The following is a 15,769-nucleotide window of genomic DNA, read 5'->3' as shown; positions in this document are numbered from 1 at the left end:
AGACTTACCCTCCAAGTTAGATGAGCTAATCTCACTTTGTACGAAAGTTGACTTACGTTTCAGAGAGAGAGCAACTGAGCGTGGAAGATCATCTGCTCCAAAATCTTCTACTCCTCCTCCTCCTCGCCAACTGTCACCAACTACAGATGAACCCATGCAAATTGGCCGTTCCCGTTTAACTCCTGCTGAGCGCCGAAGACGTCTCTCCGAGTTTCTCTGTCTGTATTGTGCAGCTCCGTCTCACACCATTAATGCCTGTCCCAAACGTCCGGGAAACTCCAAATCCTAGCTCGCCAAGGAGAGGGCCGGCTAGGAGTAATGATCTCCTCTCCATCTCCTCAAGATTGTAACCTCCCAGTCTCGCTTCAAGTTGCTCAACGTTATCAGAACGTCATTGCCCTCCTGGATTCCGGAGCAGCTGGGAACTTTATTACTGAAGCCTATGTTAAACGGTGGTCCCTACCCACCGAGAGACTTCCTTCGTCCTTTTCCTTAACTGCTGTGGATGGCAGTAAAATTTTTGATACAGTTATTTCTCTAAGGACTCTACCAGTTCGTCTGAGAGTGGGAGTTCTTCATTCCGAACTTATTTCATTTTTAGTGATTCCAAGAGCCACACATCCTGTGGTCCTGGGCCTTCCATGGCTCCGTCTTCACAATCCTACAATTGATTGGACGACTACGCAAATCCTGGCATGGGGTTCCTCCTGTACTAAGACATGTTTGTTTAAAGTGTTGCCTGTCTGTTCTTCCTCCCCCAGGTCGTCTGATGTTCCACCTCCTCCATATCAAGATTTCACGGATGTGTTCAGTAAAGCTTCTGCTGATATCCTTCCTCCTCATAGAGAATGGGACTGCCCGATTGATCTCGTTCCAGGGAAGGTTCCACCTCGAGGCCGAACTTATCCGTTGTCTCTCCCCGAGACACATTCTATGGAGGAATACATTAAAGAGAACCTAGCAAAGGGGTTCATTCGACCTTCTTCTTCTCCAGCCGGCGCAGGCTTCTTTTTTGTAAAGAAGAAAGATGGTGGTCTGCGGCCGTGCATCGACTACAGAGGTTTGAACGACATTACCATCAAGAACCGCTATCCTTTACCCCTGATTACTGAGCTCTTTGACAGAGTTAGCGGAGCTACCATCTTTACAAAGCTGGACCTGAGAGGTGCATACAATCTCATCCGGATCCGTGAGGGTGACGAGTGGAAGACCGCATTTAACACCCGTGACGGACATTATGAGTACCTCGTCATGCCCTTCGGATTGAGCAATGCTCCAGCTGTCTTCCAGCATTTCGTCAATGAGATCTTCAGAGACATTCTATACCGTCATGTCGTGGTCTATCTAGATGATATCCTCATTTTTGCCAACGATTTAGAGGAACATCGTTTCTGGGTAAAGGAGGTTCTGTCCCGTCTCCGTGTCAATCATCTCTACTGCAAATTAGAGAAATGCGTCTTTGAAGTCAAGTCCATTCCGTTTCTAGGGTACATTGTGTCCGGTTCCGGACTAGAGATGGATCCTGAGAAACTACAAGCAATCCAGAATTGGCCGGTACCCTTAACCCTCAAAGGGGTCCAGAGGTTCTTAGGGTTCGCCAATTATTACCGAAAGTTTATACGAGACTTTTCCACCATTGTGGCGCCTATTACTGCTTTCACCAAGAAGGGTGCTAACCCGTCCAAGTGGTCTGAAGAAGCCATGCAAGCTTTTCATCTTTTAAAACAGAGGTTCATCTCTGCACCTGTCCTGAAACAGCCTGACATCGACTCTCCTTTCATCTTAGAGGTGGATGCCTCCTCCGTTGGAGTAGGAGCGGTGTTATCTCAGAGGGCTAAAGATGGTCATTTACATCCTTGCAGTTTCTTCTCACGGAAGTTCTCCCCAGCGGAGCGCAACTATGCCATTGGCGACCAGGAGTTGCTAGCCATCAAGCTCGCTCTAGAGGAGTGGAGATATCTGTTGGAGGGAGCTTCTCATTCAATCACCATCCTTACAGACCACAAGAACCTTCTATATCTAAAAGGCGCACAATGTCTCAACCCTCGTCAGGCCAGATGGGCACTTTTCTTTTCCAGGTTCGACTTTAAACTCCAGTTCTGTCCGGGCTCTCAGAATCGCAAGGCCGATGCCCTTTCCCGCTCATGGGAGCAAGAAAATGAGTCAGAGTCTTCAGACAAGCATCCTATTATAAATCCGTTGGCATTCTCCACGGTAGGGATGGACTCTACGCCCCCATCAGGGAAAAGTTTTGTGAAGCCGACACTAAGGAAGAAGCTCATGCATTGGGCCCATGCTTCCCGTTTTGCCGGACATACAGGTATCCAAAAAACCCTGGAGTTTATCTCTAGGTCCTATTGGTGGCCAACTCTGAAAAAGGACGTTTTGGAGTTTATTGCATCTTGCCCAAAGTGTGCTCAACATAAAGTATCCCGCCAGTCGCCTGCGGGGCAACTGGTTCCACTATCTGTTCCCCGTCGACCATGGACCCATTTGTCGATGGATTTTATTACAGATTTGCCCATGTGCAACAAGTTCAATACCATCTGGGTGGTAGTTGACCGGTTCACCAAGATGGCACACTTCATTCCTCTCACCGGTCTTCCGTCAGCTTCCAAGTTGGCTCAAGTATTCATACAAGAGATCTTCCGACTCCACGGTCTTCCAGAAGAAATTATCTCAGATCGAGGAGTTCAATTCACAGCCAAATTCTGGCGAAGTTTATGTCAAGTCCTCCAAGTCAAGTTAAAGTTTTCCACGGCTTACCATCCTCAGACCAATGGTCAAACTGAGAGGGTGAATCAGGACTTGGAGGCCTTCCTCCGCATCTATGTGTCCTCCTCTCAAGATGACTGGGTTCAATTACTTCCCTGGGCCGAGTTCTGTCATAACAACCAGTATCATTCTTCATCTTCCTCAACACCATTCTTCACCAACTTTGGATTCCACCCTAAAGTCCCTGAGTTCCAACCGCTTCCAGCAACTTCTGTTCCCGCAGTGGATATCACCTTGCATCAGTTTGCCAATATCTGGAAGAGCGTACGATCAGCTCTGCTCAAGGCATCGTTCAGGTACAAGAAGTTTGCGGATAAGAAGCGTCGAGCAGTTCCTGCTCTCAAGGTGGGTGATCGGGTATGGTTATCCACGAAGAATTTGAGGTTAAGAGTTCCCAGTATGAAGTTTGCACCTCGCTACATCGGTCCTTTTAAAATTGATCAAGTCATCAATCCTGTTGCTTACAGACTCCAGTTACCTCCCTTCTTAAAAATACCCAGGACATTCCATGTTTCCCTGTTGAAACCGCTAATCTTGAATCGGTTTCATTCCTCACTTCCACCAACTCCGAAAGTCCAAACTCAACGAGGCGTTGAGTATGAAGTGGCCAAGATCCTGGACTCACGTCACCGTTACGGTCAACTTCAGTATCTCATTGACTGGAAGGGCTATGGTCCTGAAGAACGCTCTTGGACCAATGCCTCTGACGTCCATGCTCCTGCCTTGGTCCGAAATTTCCACGCAAAGTTTCCTTTAAAGCCTAAGAAGTGTCCTGGGGCCACTCCTAAAGGGGGGGGTGCTGTCACGATCCGGGTATCTGGACGCCATTACTTACCCTTCAGATGCCTCCTAAGGCGGGCTCAGCGTTCCAGGACCGGATTCCGCTGTTCCTGAGTTTCCACATGCAGAGTGGTCTTTTCATCAGCCGCGGCCTCCGCTGTGCCCGCGTGGTTAAATGTGCATCTATCAGCCTGGCGTCTCCTGTCTCCGGTGGCCGGCGCCGCCATTGCTGTTTCCCAGACCACATGGATTGCAAACCAAGCTTCCCTCCAAGTGTCTGCATGGGCGCAGCCATCTTGGATTCTGTCATCTGATCATTTCCACCAATCTGCTGTCTGTGTTGTTGATTTGCATAATTGCCTAGCCAACCCCTTCCTTGCTGCAGGTATAAGTAAGCTGTACCTGAGCAAGGAAGACGTCAGTGCTTTGGTTGTCAAACCTAGTTCCTGTTTGTCTCTCTTCTATGATTGTCTTCCAGGTTCCAGCTCCTGTCTCAAGACTTCCACCATAGAGACCCGCACCAGCATTCCACCTGCGGTGTAGCCTGACTCTCCAATCCATTGTGGATTCATCTGTTTCCAGCTACAACACTACCTGCTTCCAGCCTCAGCTTCCAGCAGAGTACAGCTTCCCTTAAAGGGCCGGTGTCCTTTCTACACTTTACCACTCTCCACCGGAATTATTATTTCTCCGCTCTCAAGTTCTACATTTCAGTTCACATTTCATCGCTCCCAAAGTTCATTTATTATTTAACTGGTTCCAGCCAGTATCCACTCCGTGCTAACAACAGTCTGGTTCCAGCCAGTATCCACAGCAGCTGTTTTACCTTCAGCAACCCAGCTCTTCCTGGAACACCAGCTGGTACAATCCTGGGTTATCTCCATTGCTACAGCCGGGCCTGGTAAGGACTTTCCATCTAGAAGATCATAAGAACTATCTCACACTACCAGTGCCCTGTGGCTCCTGCCATGCTGTAGTACTCAGGAACTGTATTTATTCTTTGCTGACTTTTACGTTTTCTTTTATTGCTGCTGTGATGCGGAGTTCTCATAATAAACATCATTGACTTTTATCTAAGTTGTCGTGGTCACGCCTTCGGGCAGTTATTATTCATGTTACTTACATGTCCAGGGGTCTGATACAACCTCCCAGGTTCCGGTACATCTCAGCCCCTACAACTGAGGCTGCCTCCCGTCAGCTCAGGCCCTCAGTTGTGACATATCGTACTGCCTTTCTTGAAAAAGATCCTGTGGAAGGATCGAAACGTCGATTTATGAGGCTACAATAAAGAACAGTTGATATTCACTAAAGAATCTATATACTTGTGAGAGTGCGCCCGCCACCTTCGTGGACGCCTATATATATATATATATATATATATATATATATATATATTTGAGTATCCCTTATCCAAAATGCTTGGGACCAGAAGTATTTTGGATATGGGATTTTTCCATATTTTGGAATAATTGCATACCATAATGAGATATTATGGTGATAGGACCCAAGTCTAAGCACAGAATGCATTTATGTTTCATATACACCTTATACACACAGCCTGAAGGTCATTTAATACAATATTTTTAATAACTGTGTGTATTAAACAAAGTTTGTGTACATTGAGCCATCAAAAAACAAAGGTTTTACTATCTGACTCTCACTCAAAAAAGTCCATATTTCGGAATATTACGTATATATCGGAATATTTGGATATGGGATACTCAACCTGTGTGTGTGTGTGTGTGTGTGTGTGTGTGTGTGTATGTATATATATATATATATATATATATATATGTATATGTATATGTATATGTATATATATATATATATATATATGTGTATATATATATATATATATATATATAATGCCTTCCCACTGTAGGGCGTTTAAGCTCCTTATTTGGGATATCCTGAGTACACCCAGAGATAGTCTCCACATCCCTAAAGAGTGTCTAAATTGTCAAGGGTTGTGTTACCTGTCCCCGGTACAACCTCCATAAAGGCTGATCGCAGATTGAGTCTACTCTCTAGTACACTGCTGCAGGTGTGACTCGGGAGACCCACTATTACGTAGATCTCTGGGGATATTGTAATGTGGTCAGGCTCCTTACTTGATTTAGATTCTATGTGAAGAAGTGACATGTACTTGTTTCTGTCACATACAGGATTCTACTGGAAGGAAGCTGGTCTGCTTAATGCAGGTACCACTGCTCTGGCGGTTTCAACACGCAGGGGGCAGTGGCTACACCAATGGACTTCGGATACAGAATCCAAGTAAGGTATGGTGATTCAGCCCTTCAACGGGTAAGGCCCTTTGCGGATGCTTGGGATACGTGAATATCCGAGCCAACTGTGGGTAAGTGGACATAGCTTCCTTCCGCAGCTGCACAGACAGGAAATTAGATCCGACACCTATACTGCAATCCCTTAAAACCGCAAGGTTTACACCTAAATCCAGGGGCTCCTCCACTTCCTTTAGAGGTCATTGGGTGAAAATCAGAAAACCTGCACCACAAGGTTCCTGGGAACGGCTGTCGGGTTCGGTATTCTCAAAACCTTAGTTTTGACGGTGGACTTCACTGCCTGGGCATTAGGCTGCACAGGGATGCAGACTGGAGTTTCTAGTACTCCCGCCTCACAGATTCTTCAAAATAGAATTTTATATACCTACCGGTAAATCCTTTTCTCGTAGTCCGTAGAGGATGCTGGGGTCCATATTAGTACCATGGAGTATAGATGGGTCCACCAGGAGCCATTGGCACTTTAAGAGTTTAATAGTGTGGGCTGGCTCCTCCCTCTATGCCCCTCCTACCAGACTCAGTCTAGAAACTGTGCCCGAGGAGACAACATACTTTGAGATAAGGAAATACACAGACAGTGGCGAGATTCATACCAGCTCATGCAACAAGGCAAATCCGGCTAACATGCCGGAATAACACAGCAACACCTGAAACAGGAAATAACGCAGAACTTACCTAAGAACCAGGCAGTTCTGAACCAAAGAACCACTGCAGGATAACAAAGCGCTGGGCGAGCGCCCAGCATCCTCTACGGACTACGAGAAAAGGATTTACCGGTAGGTATATAAAATCCTATTTTTGTCTTACGTCCTAGAGGATGCTGGGGTCCATATTTGTACCATGGGGATGTACCAAAGCACCCAGAATAGGCGGGAGAGCGCGCAGGCTCCTGCAGAACTGATAGACTAAACTTGAGGTCATCAGAGGCCAAAATATCTAACTTTTAAAACTTGGCAAACGTGTTCAACCCTGACCAAGTAGCCACTAGGCAAAGCTGCAAAGCCGAGACACCCCGGGCAGCCGCCCAGGAAGAACTCACTTTAGGAGTAGAATGGGCCTTAACAGATTTTGGACACGGCAATCCTGCCGTAGAATATGCATGCTGGATGGTGAACCTGATCCAGCGAGAAATCGTCTGCTTAGAAGTAGCGATGAGCGGGTTTGGTTCCTCGGAATCCGAACCCGCCCGAACTTCAGGTTTTTTACACGGGGCCGAGCAGGCTCGGATCCTCCCGCCTTGCTCGGTTAACCCGAGTGCGCCCGAACGTCATCATCCCGCTGTCGGATTCTCGCGAGACTCGGATTCTATATAAGGAGCCGCGCGTCGCCGCCATTTTCACACGTGCATTGAGATTGATAGGGAGAGGACGTGGCTGGCGTCCTCTCCGACTAGTAGAGAGTAACTAGTAGAGACACTTGATTTACAAATTTTGGGGAGCATATAGGACTCGGAGTACTACTTGCTGATAGTGTGACCTGACCACTGACCACCAGTTTAATTAATCCGTTCTCTGCCTGAAAAAAAAACGATACAGTGTGACACAGTCACATACCATATCTGTGCTCAGCCTCAGTGTGCTGCATGATATATCATCTATGTATATCTGACTGTGCTGAGTGCTCACTGCTCACTGAAGGGTTAGCTCTTCTGTCTTTGTAAATATTACTTTTTATATGATCAATTTCCTTATAATAGTTACAGTGTAAAAGTGAATATTTCTACTTCCCTAGTGAAGGGTTAAAACATGCTTTATGAACTCTTATGTGTTTGCAATGGATGCGTGCTGCCCTGTGTTAGATGCCTTTGTCTCTCATACAGATACCAGGCTTGTGTGGGTCTGGCATCCAAGGTCAGCTCTATACTAGATGAAACCTGCTTTTTCTACTTCTGTGTGTTACTAAAAGATCCTTTGTTAAGTTCCGTCTGATGCAACGTATATAACATCTGCCTAGCAACTGCTATATCCAATTATGTTATGTCAAGTATTAACCACCCCTACGTACCCCACCCAGGCACCTACCCCTAAGCCAATGAGCCCTTTTACACTTATCAGTTACACCCTTATGTGTTCTCTTTTTATACCAATGTTAAACATTCAATAAAACAGTGTGAATTTTTACTGCTTGTGTTGTGCATGTAACTGATAGCGTAAAGGTTTACACTCCCAGACGTCTGAGAGGCCATCACATCGAGGGTTAAAGAATATAAGGGCAAATCCTTTCAGCTGGGGGCTATGTCCGGAATTCAGTGATCGTCCCTGAATGGTAAAAATAGAGAATTTATTGTCTGTCTTTGCCATACAGGATTGCGGTCATACACTGAAGCTGAATCCGTGTCAGTGTTCCGGGAACACGTGACAAGGTAATATTTAAGTCCGGGACTTAATATTACGAAGTTTTATGTAAAAGCATAAAACAGGTATCAGGGATACCATAGAATCTTTAATGTCTGGGACTTAAAGATACGTCTGAGAAAGGACCAGGCGTCCAAGCGCAATTCTCCAAAGACGTTAGTATCTGGGATACTTAAAAAAACATAGACCTGGGGTCTATACGTAACGTAGAGAATACCCCGATTTGATCGCCTATATATTCTTGTATGTTTGTAGTGAGATAAGTTCTTATATTTGGTCCAGACGGCTGGTAAGTTTTCGTCTGCCAGATATCTTTACTCAAACACTTTTCTTGCTTCCTGTTTAAAACGCTGTATTTTTCTGACATCTTGTACGAATGGTAAGCGTACCCGTCAAAAGATTTCATGTTCTCATTATACAGATAATATTGTGATATTGTCAATGACTAATTAACTGGTTAGCTGATGCATGTATAGTAGAGTTGTAAATTTTAGATATTTTCCTTTAAAGTTGTACTGTTGATTTATATTACTGTCTGACAATGGGCTCTAGTCAGAGTAAAAAAACCTGCATATTCCCCGCCCCTCCCTGGTGAGACATGCAAGATGTATGTCGCCCGCAACTCTACCTCAGAGTATTACTTAGTTAACCCATGGGTGGATAATTTAGCGGGATGGACAGAGAAAGCAGGACAGGACCCATTCCTACGGGAAGGCAGTAATTACCCTTTCTATATGGAGATTTAAGAAAAAATGTCAGTTTAGCACAGAAGCGAAACTGCAGAGAACTGTAAATCTTTTAAAATCCCTCTCGCCTCCCCCCTTTGCATTCCAATGTATCCTGCGCTCAGAGACACAAATCTCTTGGCAGCAGTAACCCTTTCACACTAGATGGGATCGCCTCCAACTTCACTGCTGGAGGGTGCGTCCACTAGCTCTATCCCTAGCACCAATAACCCAGAGTTTAGATAATAGTAAAACACTGTCCCAAGCCCACTATTACCCTCGATGGCTGTATATCTTATTTGCGCAAAGCTTGCAAAGGACGCAGCTATACACATATGAAGGAGGTCTTTAAAACCCGTGCTCCTTTGCCTGTGCTTTTTTGCCTGTCGCTGTAGCTTGTAAACAGAAACCTTCATAGTCTGTTACTGCGTTTTGGAAAAGGTTTAAGGACTGCTGGACAGATGACGCTAGCTTACCTTTGCTTAACTCAGAAAGCTTACTCACTTCCCCACTCACTCATAACTATCAGAACTCCAGACGCTTTGACAGACAGAGCCAACCCCGCAGTCAGGGAAGATTCCAAAGACCCCGCGCACTGACGGGGCCCGGAGGAGGGTATCCCAGCCTTTATTCAACTCTCCCGTCATAGTAAAGATTCACCTCTGCTGCCACTTATTATAAATGGAAGTAAAATTCCCTTTTTAGTGGACAGCGGTGCAACAACCAGTGTTTTGTGTTCTGACTTATGCAGTATCCCCTCTCACCAGAAAAGATAGAAGGTCTCCGCCCCGTGATACAGCAATTCTTACAACAGGGTATTCTCAGACATATTGTATCACCATACTGTACTCCTGTGAACCCTGTTGCCAAAGCTGATGGCAGTATAAGATTTGTACAGAATCTCAGAGCGATCAATCAGCCAATTGTCCCGATTGCACCAATTGTTCCAGATGTAAACTCACTCATTTCTGCAATCCCTGCAGATGCTAGTTCTTCTCTGTAATTGATTTGAAGAATGCCTTTTTTTTTCAGCATACCTGTAGATTCACAGACACAATTACTTTTGCCTTTTCTTTTGAGGGTAAACAACTTACCTGGTGCAGATTATTGACGCACCTGTTGTCTCCAGGCCACATTGGGGCCCTGGCAACCTCACCATGGTTCAGTCCTGCTACAGTATGCAGATGATCTGCTGCTCTGTAGTAAAACTGAGGAGGCCTGCCGAGAGGATGGTGTTTCATTACTAAACTGGCTTTGTGAATGTGGACACAAGGTGTCCAAAATAAAAATGCAATGGTGTAAAAAAGCATGTTGATTACTTGGGTTTTGTGCTCACTCAGGGAGAGAGAAAAGTCAGTCCACAACGCATACAGTCTGTATTGGGCCTGGTCACCCCAACTATCCAGAGGGAACTACTGTCCTTCCTGGGTATGGTAAATTACTGCAGACAGTGGATTTCTGATTGCTCCTATTATGATAACATTTTGAGACAAGCCACACTGAAGGACAAACCTAAAACTGTACAATGGTCACAAGAAATGTTAACTGCATATGAAAGTTTAAAATGTATGTTGATGAAAAGTCCGGCACTTGGCCTCCCCAGTTATGTGCTACCTTTCCATCTATATGCAAGGGACAATTGTAAAACCATGGCGGGGGTGCTCACACAGTTTCATGGAGGGAAGTTGCGCCCCGTGGCATTTTTTTCCCAAAGTCATGCCAGTGTCTGTGCAAGGTATGCCTGCCTGCCTCAGGGCTTTGGCAGCCTGTGCAATGGTTGCAGAAATGGCCACTACCCTCACTTTAGGCCACATCACAGTACTCCACACCACACATGATGTCCTGGCAATACTTAAAGGCTTACACACACAGTACATGTCAGCACAACGCCTTAGTGGATATGAAGTACTCCTTTTGAGTAACCCTACCCTTACCATTAAGTACACTGCTAGTTCTTCTGGCCCTGCACCCATTCTCAATGCCCTTTTAGGCTTGAAAGGTCCCGAGGATGAACCACCCGACCTACATGACTGTGCTGCTTCCATTGAAGCTGAAACTTCTCCCAGACTTGACATGTCTCCCGTTCCCATACCAGGCGCAGACGTAGTTTTTGTTGACGGCTCATGTAGTAGGCCCAATGACAATACATACCAGGCTGGCTATGCCATTGTCACCCTCCCTGATACTGTGTTGGAAACCCTACCAATACCTTATCAGTCCGCGCAAGCTGCAGAACTCGTTGCACTCACTAGAGCATGTCCCTCCCTTGACAACGTCCATCTGCTCACTCAACTTCAAGCTGCTGCGACTAATGCTGATCTCTCCGACTGAACTTACCCAATTCTGCAGAAAAAATCCTAAATCAGGATTAATCTGCAAAGAGGGGAAACCCTGTATACCCCAGTCCAGTGCCCCTTTGCTCGTTGCCCAGTGCCGTGGTGTTGGTCACCGTGGTGAAGCCACAACACTCCTCCTACTAACCAATGATTTTTATGTTACTAATGCCAAATCACTTGTGGACCAGTATGTTAGCAGATGCATCACTTGCCTCAGGAACAACCCTAATAAAGCTAAACACCAGCATCTTGAATACCCCACAGAAAACTCTAGGATACTCACCCTTTGAAATACTAATGGGTAGACCCTTTTCCTACACCCTGGGCTAAGAAACCACTAGTAATACAGGAAGGAGATCTAGAACTCATCAGGGAAGAGTATGTCAGGTCCCTGATAACAAAACTGAATGAAATTGAACATGAGGTTGTTTGTAAAAACCCTTTGAATCCACAGGAACCTACACACCCCTTTAAAGTCGGAGACAGAGTCGTGGTGAAGGTGCTCCCCAGGAACAAGAGCCCAGGAGACTTCACCTATGGTCCAGAGACAGAGGTCGTAGCAGTTACCCGGACAGCAGTCCTGACAGAGGAAAGTCCTACCTGGATCCATGCATCCCGAGTAAAAAAGGTTCCTAGACCAGACCTAGAGAGGGAAGCAAGTGATTCCAGTGAGGTACGAACCGGGGCAGACAGCCCTGACCTCCCACCTAGCGAAGAAAGAAGAACAGAAGAAGATGAGGAACCTGTCCCCTATCTTTATCCTGGGGACTATCTCGATAGCCCTACTGGCCCTCATTCACCTCACAATATGTGAAGTCGACATCACACAAACAGATGGGGTCCCCACCTTGTGGTACAATTCCTCCAATACACACGTAGCCACATACATCCTTGATTATTTCATGTTCCCTAAACTTGCTGACAACAAACATTTCATACAGCAGAAAAGGAAATCAGGAATGTCTGAGACAGTATATATTTGTGTTACTGACGAATGGTACTATGACATTAGATATTATGGATCTAATTGTAATTCCTGGGAAGCTGTGGGGTGGAATACAGGAGCAGATTGGAAATATGGCCCATCATTTGCAAAAAATAGATATAGCAAATATCCCCAAAACAAACCTTTAAAGCCCCATATTGCCACTTCTAAAGATATGGTGGCTATTACTAACCCTACCTTTGAAGACACCCTAGCTATTGAAACTGGTTTCCCTGACATTAATTTTTGGTTGGAATGGATGAAGTATAGTGCTAACAAACACAATAAAAGCAACTGTTATGTCTGTGGCAAATCTAGGCCCCACCTAGGTACAGTGCCCCTTAATATACCCCTAGAACAAGAAAATTGTTTTTTTCAGCCTTTTTAATGACACCAAAACAAATGACAGTCAGTGCGAAATGTGGAAAAGGGAATATCCCATATTGTCAAAAAATCCCAACCCAGGAAGCACCATAACTATATATCCTGGAAACTACACTTGTTATACATCTAACACCACCACAGGGAGAAATTTAAAAACCTTCCCACCAGGGTATTGTGCAAATAAGCATATTCATACTTGTAACTTTAATTCTTGTAGGCATTATAGTTTATTGTGTAATTCCCTGTGGAAAGAAACTTACCTCCAAAGGCATTGATAAGGCCCTGATGTACTATGATATAACCACCAGTCCTGTCACCTCCTCTGATAGTAAGGGACCCGACGATTATGTCCAATATCTCAAGAACTGGAGGTACAAGAAAGGAGCCTCACTCAAGAATCATGTCATATAATAATCATGATTCTAAGAGGGGATTGAAGGGTTAGCTCTTCTGTCTTTGTAAATATTACTTTTTATATGATCAATTTCCTTATAATAGTTACAGTGTAAAAGTGAATATTTCTACTTCCCTAGTGAAGGGTTAAAACATGCTTTATGAACTCTTATGTGTTTGCAATGGATGCGTGCTGCCCTGTGTTAGATGCCTTTGTCTCTCATACAGATACCAGGCTTGTGTGGGTCTGGCATCCAAGGTCAGCTCTATACTAGATGAAACCTGCTTTTTCTACTTCTGTGTGTTACTAAAAGATCCTTTGTTAAGTTCCGTCTGATGCAACGTATATAACATCTGCCTAGCAACTGCTATATCCAATTATGTTATGTCAAGTATTAACCACCCCTACGTACCCCACCCAGGCACCTACCCCTAAGCCAATGAGCCCTTTTACACTTATCAGTTACACCCTTATGTGTTCTCTTTTTATACCAATGTTAAACATTCAATAAAACAGTGTGAATTTTTACTGCTTGTGTTGTGCATGTAACTGATAGCGTAAAGGTTTACACTCCCAGACGTCTGAGAGGCCATCACATCGAGGGTTAAAGAATATAAGGGCAGATCCTTTCACTCACACAGCTTAATTGTGGGGGAGACTGGGGAGCAGTTAGGGCAGGAGTACATAAATAATATATTTTAAGTACAGTGCACACTTTTGCTGCCAGAGTGCCACTGCCAGTGTGACTGACGTGACCAGTGACCACTGACCACCAGTATATTGTGATTGTCTGCTGACCACCAGTATATTGTGATTGTCTGCCTGAAAAAGTTAAACACTCGTCGTGTGGTGTTTTTATAAACGCATTCTGCAGACAGTGTCCAGCAGGTCCGTCATTACATAATATATACCTGTCCGGCTGCAGTAATAGTGTGATATATATATATATTTTAATTTTATCTCATTATCATCCAGTCTATATTAGCAGCAGACACAGTACGGTAGTCCACGGCTGTAGCTACCTCTGTGTCGGCAGTCGCTCGTCCATCCATAATTGTATACCACCTACACGTGTTTTTTTTTTTTTTCTATCTTCTTGATACTAGTAGCTTACTTTAGGAGTCTGCAGTGCTGACAGACAGTGTCCAGCAGGTCCGTCATTACATAATATATACCTGTCCAGCTGCAGTAGTGATATATATATATATATATATATATATATATATATTTTGAATCATTATCATCCAGTCTATACTAGCAGCAGACACAGCACGGTAGTCCACGGCTGTAGCTACCTCTGTGTCGGCAGTCGCTCGTCATCCATAAGTATACTAGTATCCATCCATCTCCATTGTTTACCTGAGGTGCCTTTTAGTTGTGCCTATTAAAATATGGAGAACAAAAGTGTTGAGGTTCCAAAAATAGGGAAAGATCAAGATCGACTTCCACCTTGTGCTGAAGCTGCTGCCACTAGTCATGGCCGAGACGATGAAATGCCATCAACGTCGTCTGCCAAGGCCGATGCCCAATGGCATAGTACAGAGCATGTAAAATCCAAAACACCAAACATCAGTAAAAAAAGGACACAAAAATCTAAAATAAAATTGTCGTCGGAGAAGCGTAAACTTGCCAATATGCCATTTACCACACGGAGTGGCAAGGAACGGCTGAGGCCCTGGCCTATGTTCATGGCTAGTGGTTCAGCTTCACATGAGGATGGAAGCACTCAGCCTCTCGCTAGAAAAATGAAAAGACTAAAGCTGGCAAAAGCACAGCAAAGAACTGTGCGTTCTTCGAAATCCCAAATCCACAAGGAGAGTCCAATTGTGTCGGTTGCGATGCCTGACCTTCCCAACACTGGACGTGAAGAGCATGCGCCTTCCACCATTTGCACGCCCCCTGCAAGTGCTGGACAGTTCCTGATAGTCAGATTGAAGATGTCAGTGTTGAAGTACACCAGGATGAGGAGGATATGGGTGTTGCTGGGGAGGAAATTGACAAGGAGGATTCTGATGGTGAGGTGGTTTGTTTAAGTCAGGCACCCGGGGAGACACCTGTTGTCCGTGGGAGGAATATGGCCATTGACATGCCTGGTGAAAATACCAAAAAAATCAGCTCTTCGGTGTGGAAGTATTTCACCAGAAATGCGGACAACATTTGTCAAGCCGTGTGTTGCCTTTGTCAAGCTGTAATAAGTAGGGGTAAGGACGTTGACCACCTCGGAACATCCTCCCTTATACGTCACCTGCAGCGCATTCATAATAAGTCAGTGACAAGTTCAAAAACTTTGGGCGGAAGCAGTCCACTGACCAGTAAATCCCTTCCTCTTGTAACCAAGCTCCCGCAAACCACCCCACCAACTCCCTCAGTGTCAATTTCCTCCTTCCCCAGGAATGCCAATAGTCCTGCAGGCCATGTCACTGGCAATTCTGACGAGTCCTCTCCTGCCTGGGATTCCTCCGATGCATCCTTGCGTGTAACGACTACTGCTGCTGGCGCTGCTGTTGTTGCTGCTGGGAGTCGATGGTCATCACAAAGGGGAAGTCGTAAGACCACTTTTAGTACTTCCACCAAGCAATTGACTGTCCAACAGTCCTTTGCGAGGAAGATGAAATATCACAGCAGTCATCCTGCTGCAAAGCGGATAACTGAGGCCTTAACATCCTGGGTGGTGAGAAACCTGGTTCCGGTATCCATCATTACTGCAGAGCCAACTAGAGACTTGTTGGAGGTACT

The 15,769-nt window shown here is 45.2% G+C and overlaps 1 protein-coding gene across 9 annotated transcripts in view; it reads right to left on the bottom strand.

Moving 5' to 3' along the window:
- Positions 1-15,769, bottom strand: part of LOC134945852 (uncharacterized) — a 154,711-nt gene that overhangs the window by 14,600 nt on the left and 124,342 nt on the right. For 4 of the 9 annotated variants that reach the window (XM_063935385.1, XM_063935382.1, XM_063935383.1 and 1 more), the window contains exons 15-16: positions 12,900-13,004; positions 11,871-11,977 (exon numbers count right to left, since the gene is read on the bottom strand). The exons of 2 other annotated variants lie outside the window; for them this stretch is intronic. In XM_063935385.1, coding sequence (XP_063791455.1) covers positions 11,871-11,977; positions 12,900-13,004 — 212 coding nt within the window. The remainder of the gene's footprint in view (positions 1-11,870; positions 11,978-12,899; positions 13,005-15,769) is intronic. 3 more of the 9 variants (XM_063935386.1, XM_063935387.1, XM_063935388.1) reach the window with 2 other exon arrangements.

Source organism: Pseudophryne corroboree, chromosome 7 (assembly GCF_028390025.1).
Source record: "Pseudophryne corroboree isolate aPseCor3 chromosome 7, aPseCor3.hap2, whole genome shotgun sequence".
NCBI lineage: Eukaryota > Metazoa > Chordata > Amphibia > Anura > Myobatrachidae > Pseudophryne > Pseudophryne corroboree.
Note: the sequence above shows the minus strand (reverse complement) of the source record. Positions and strands in the feature narration are given on the sequence as shown.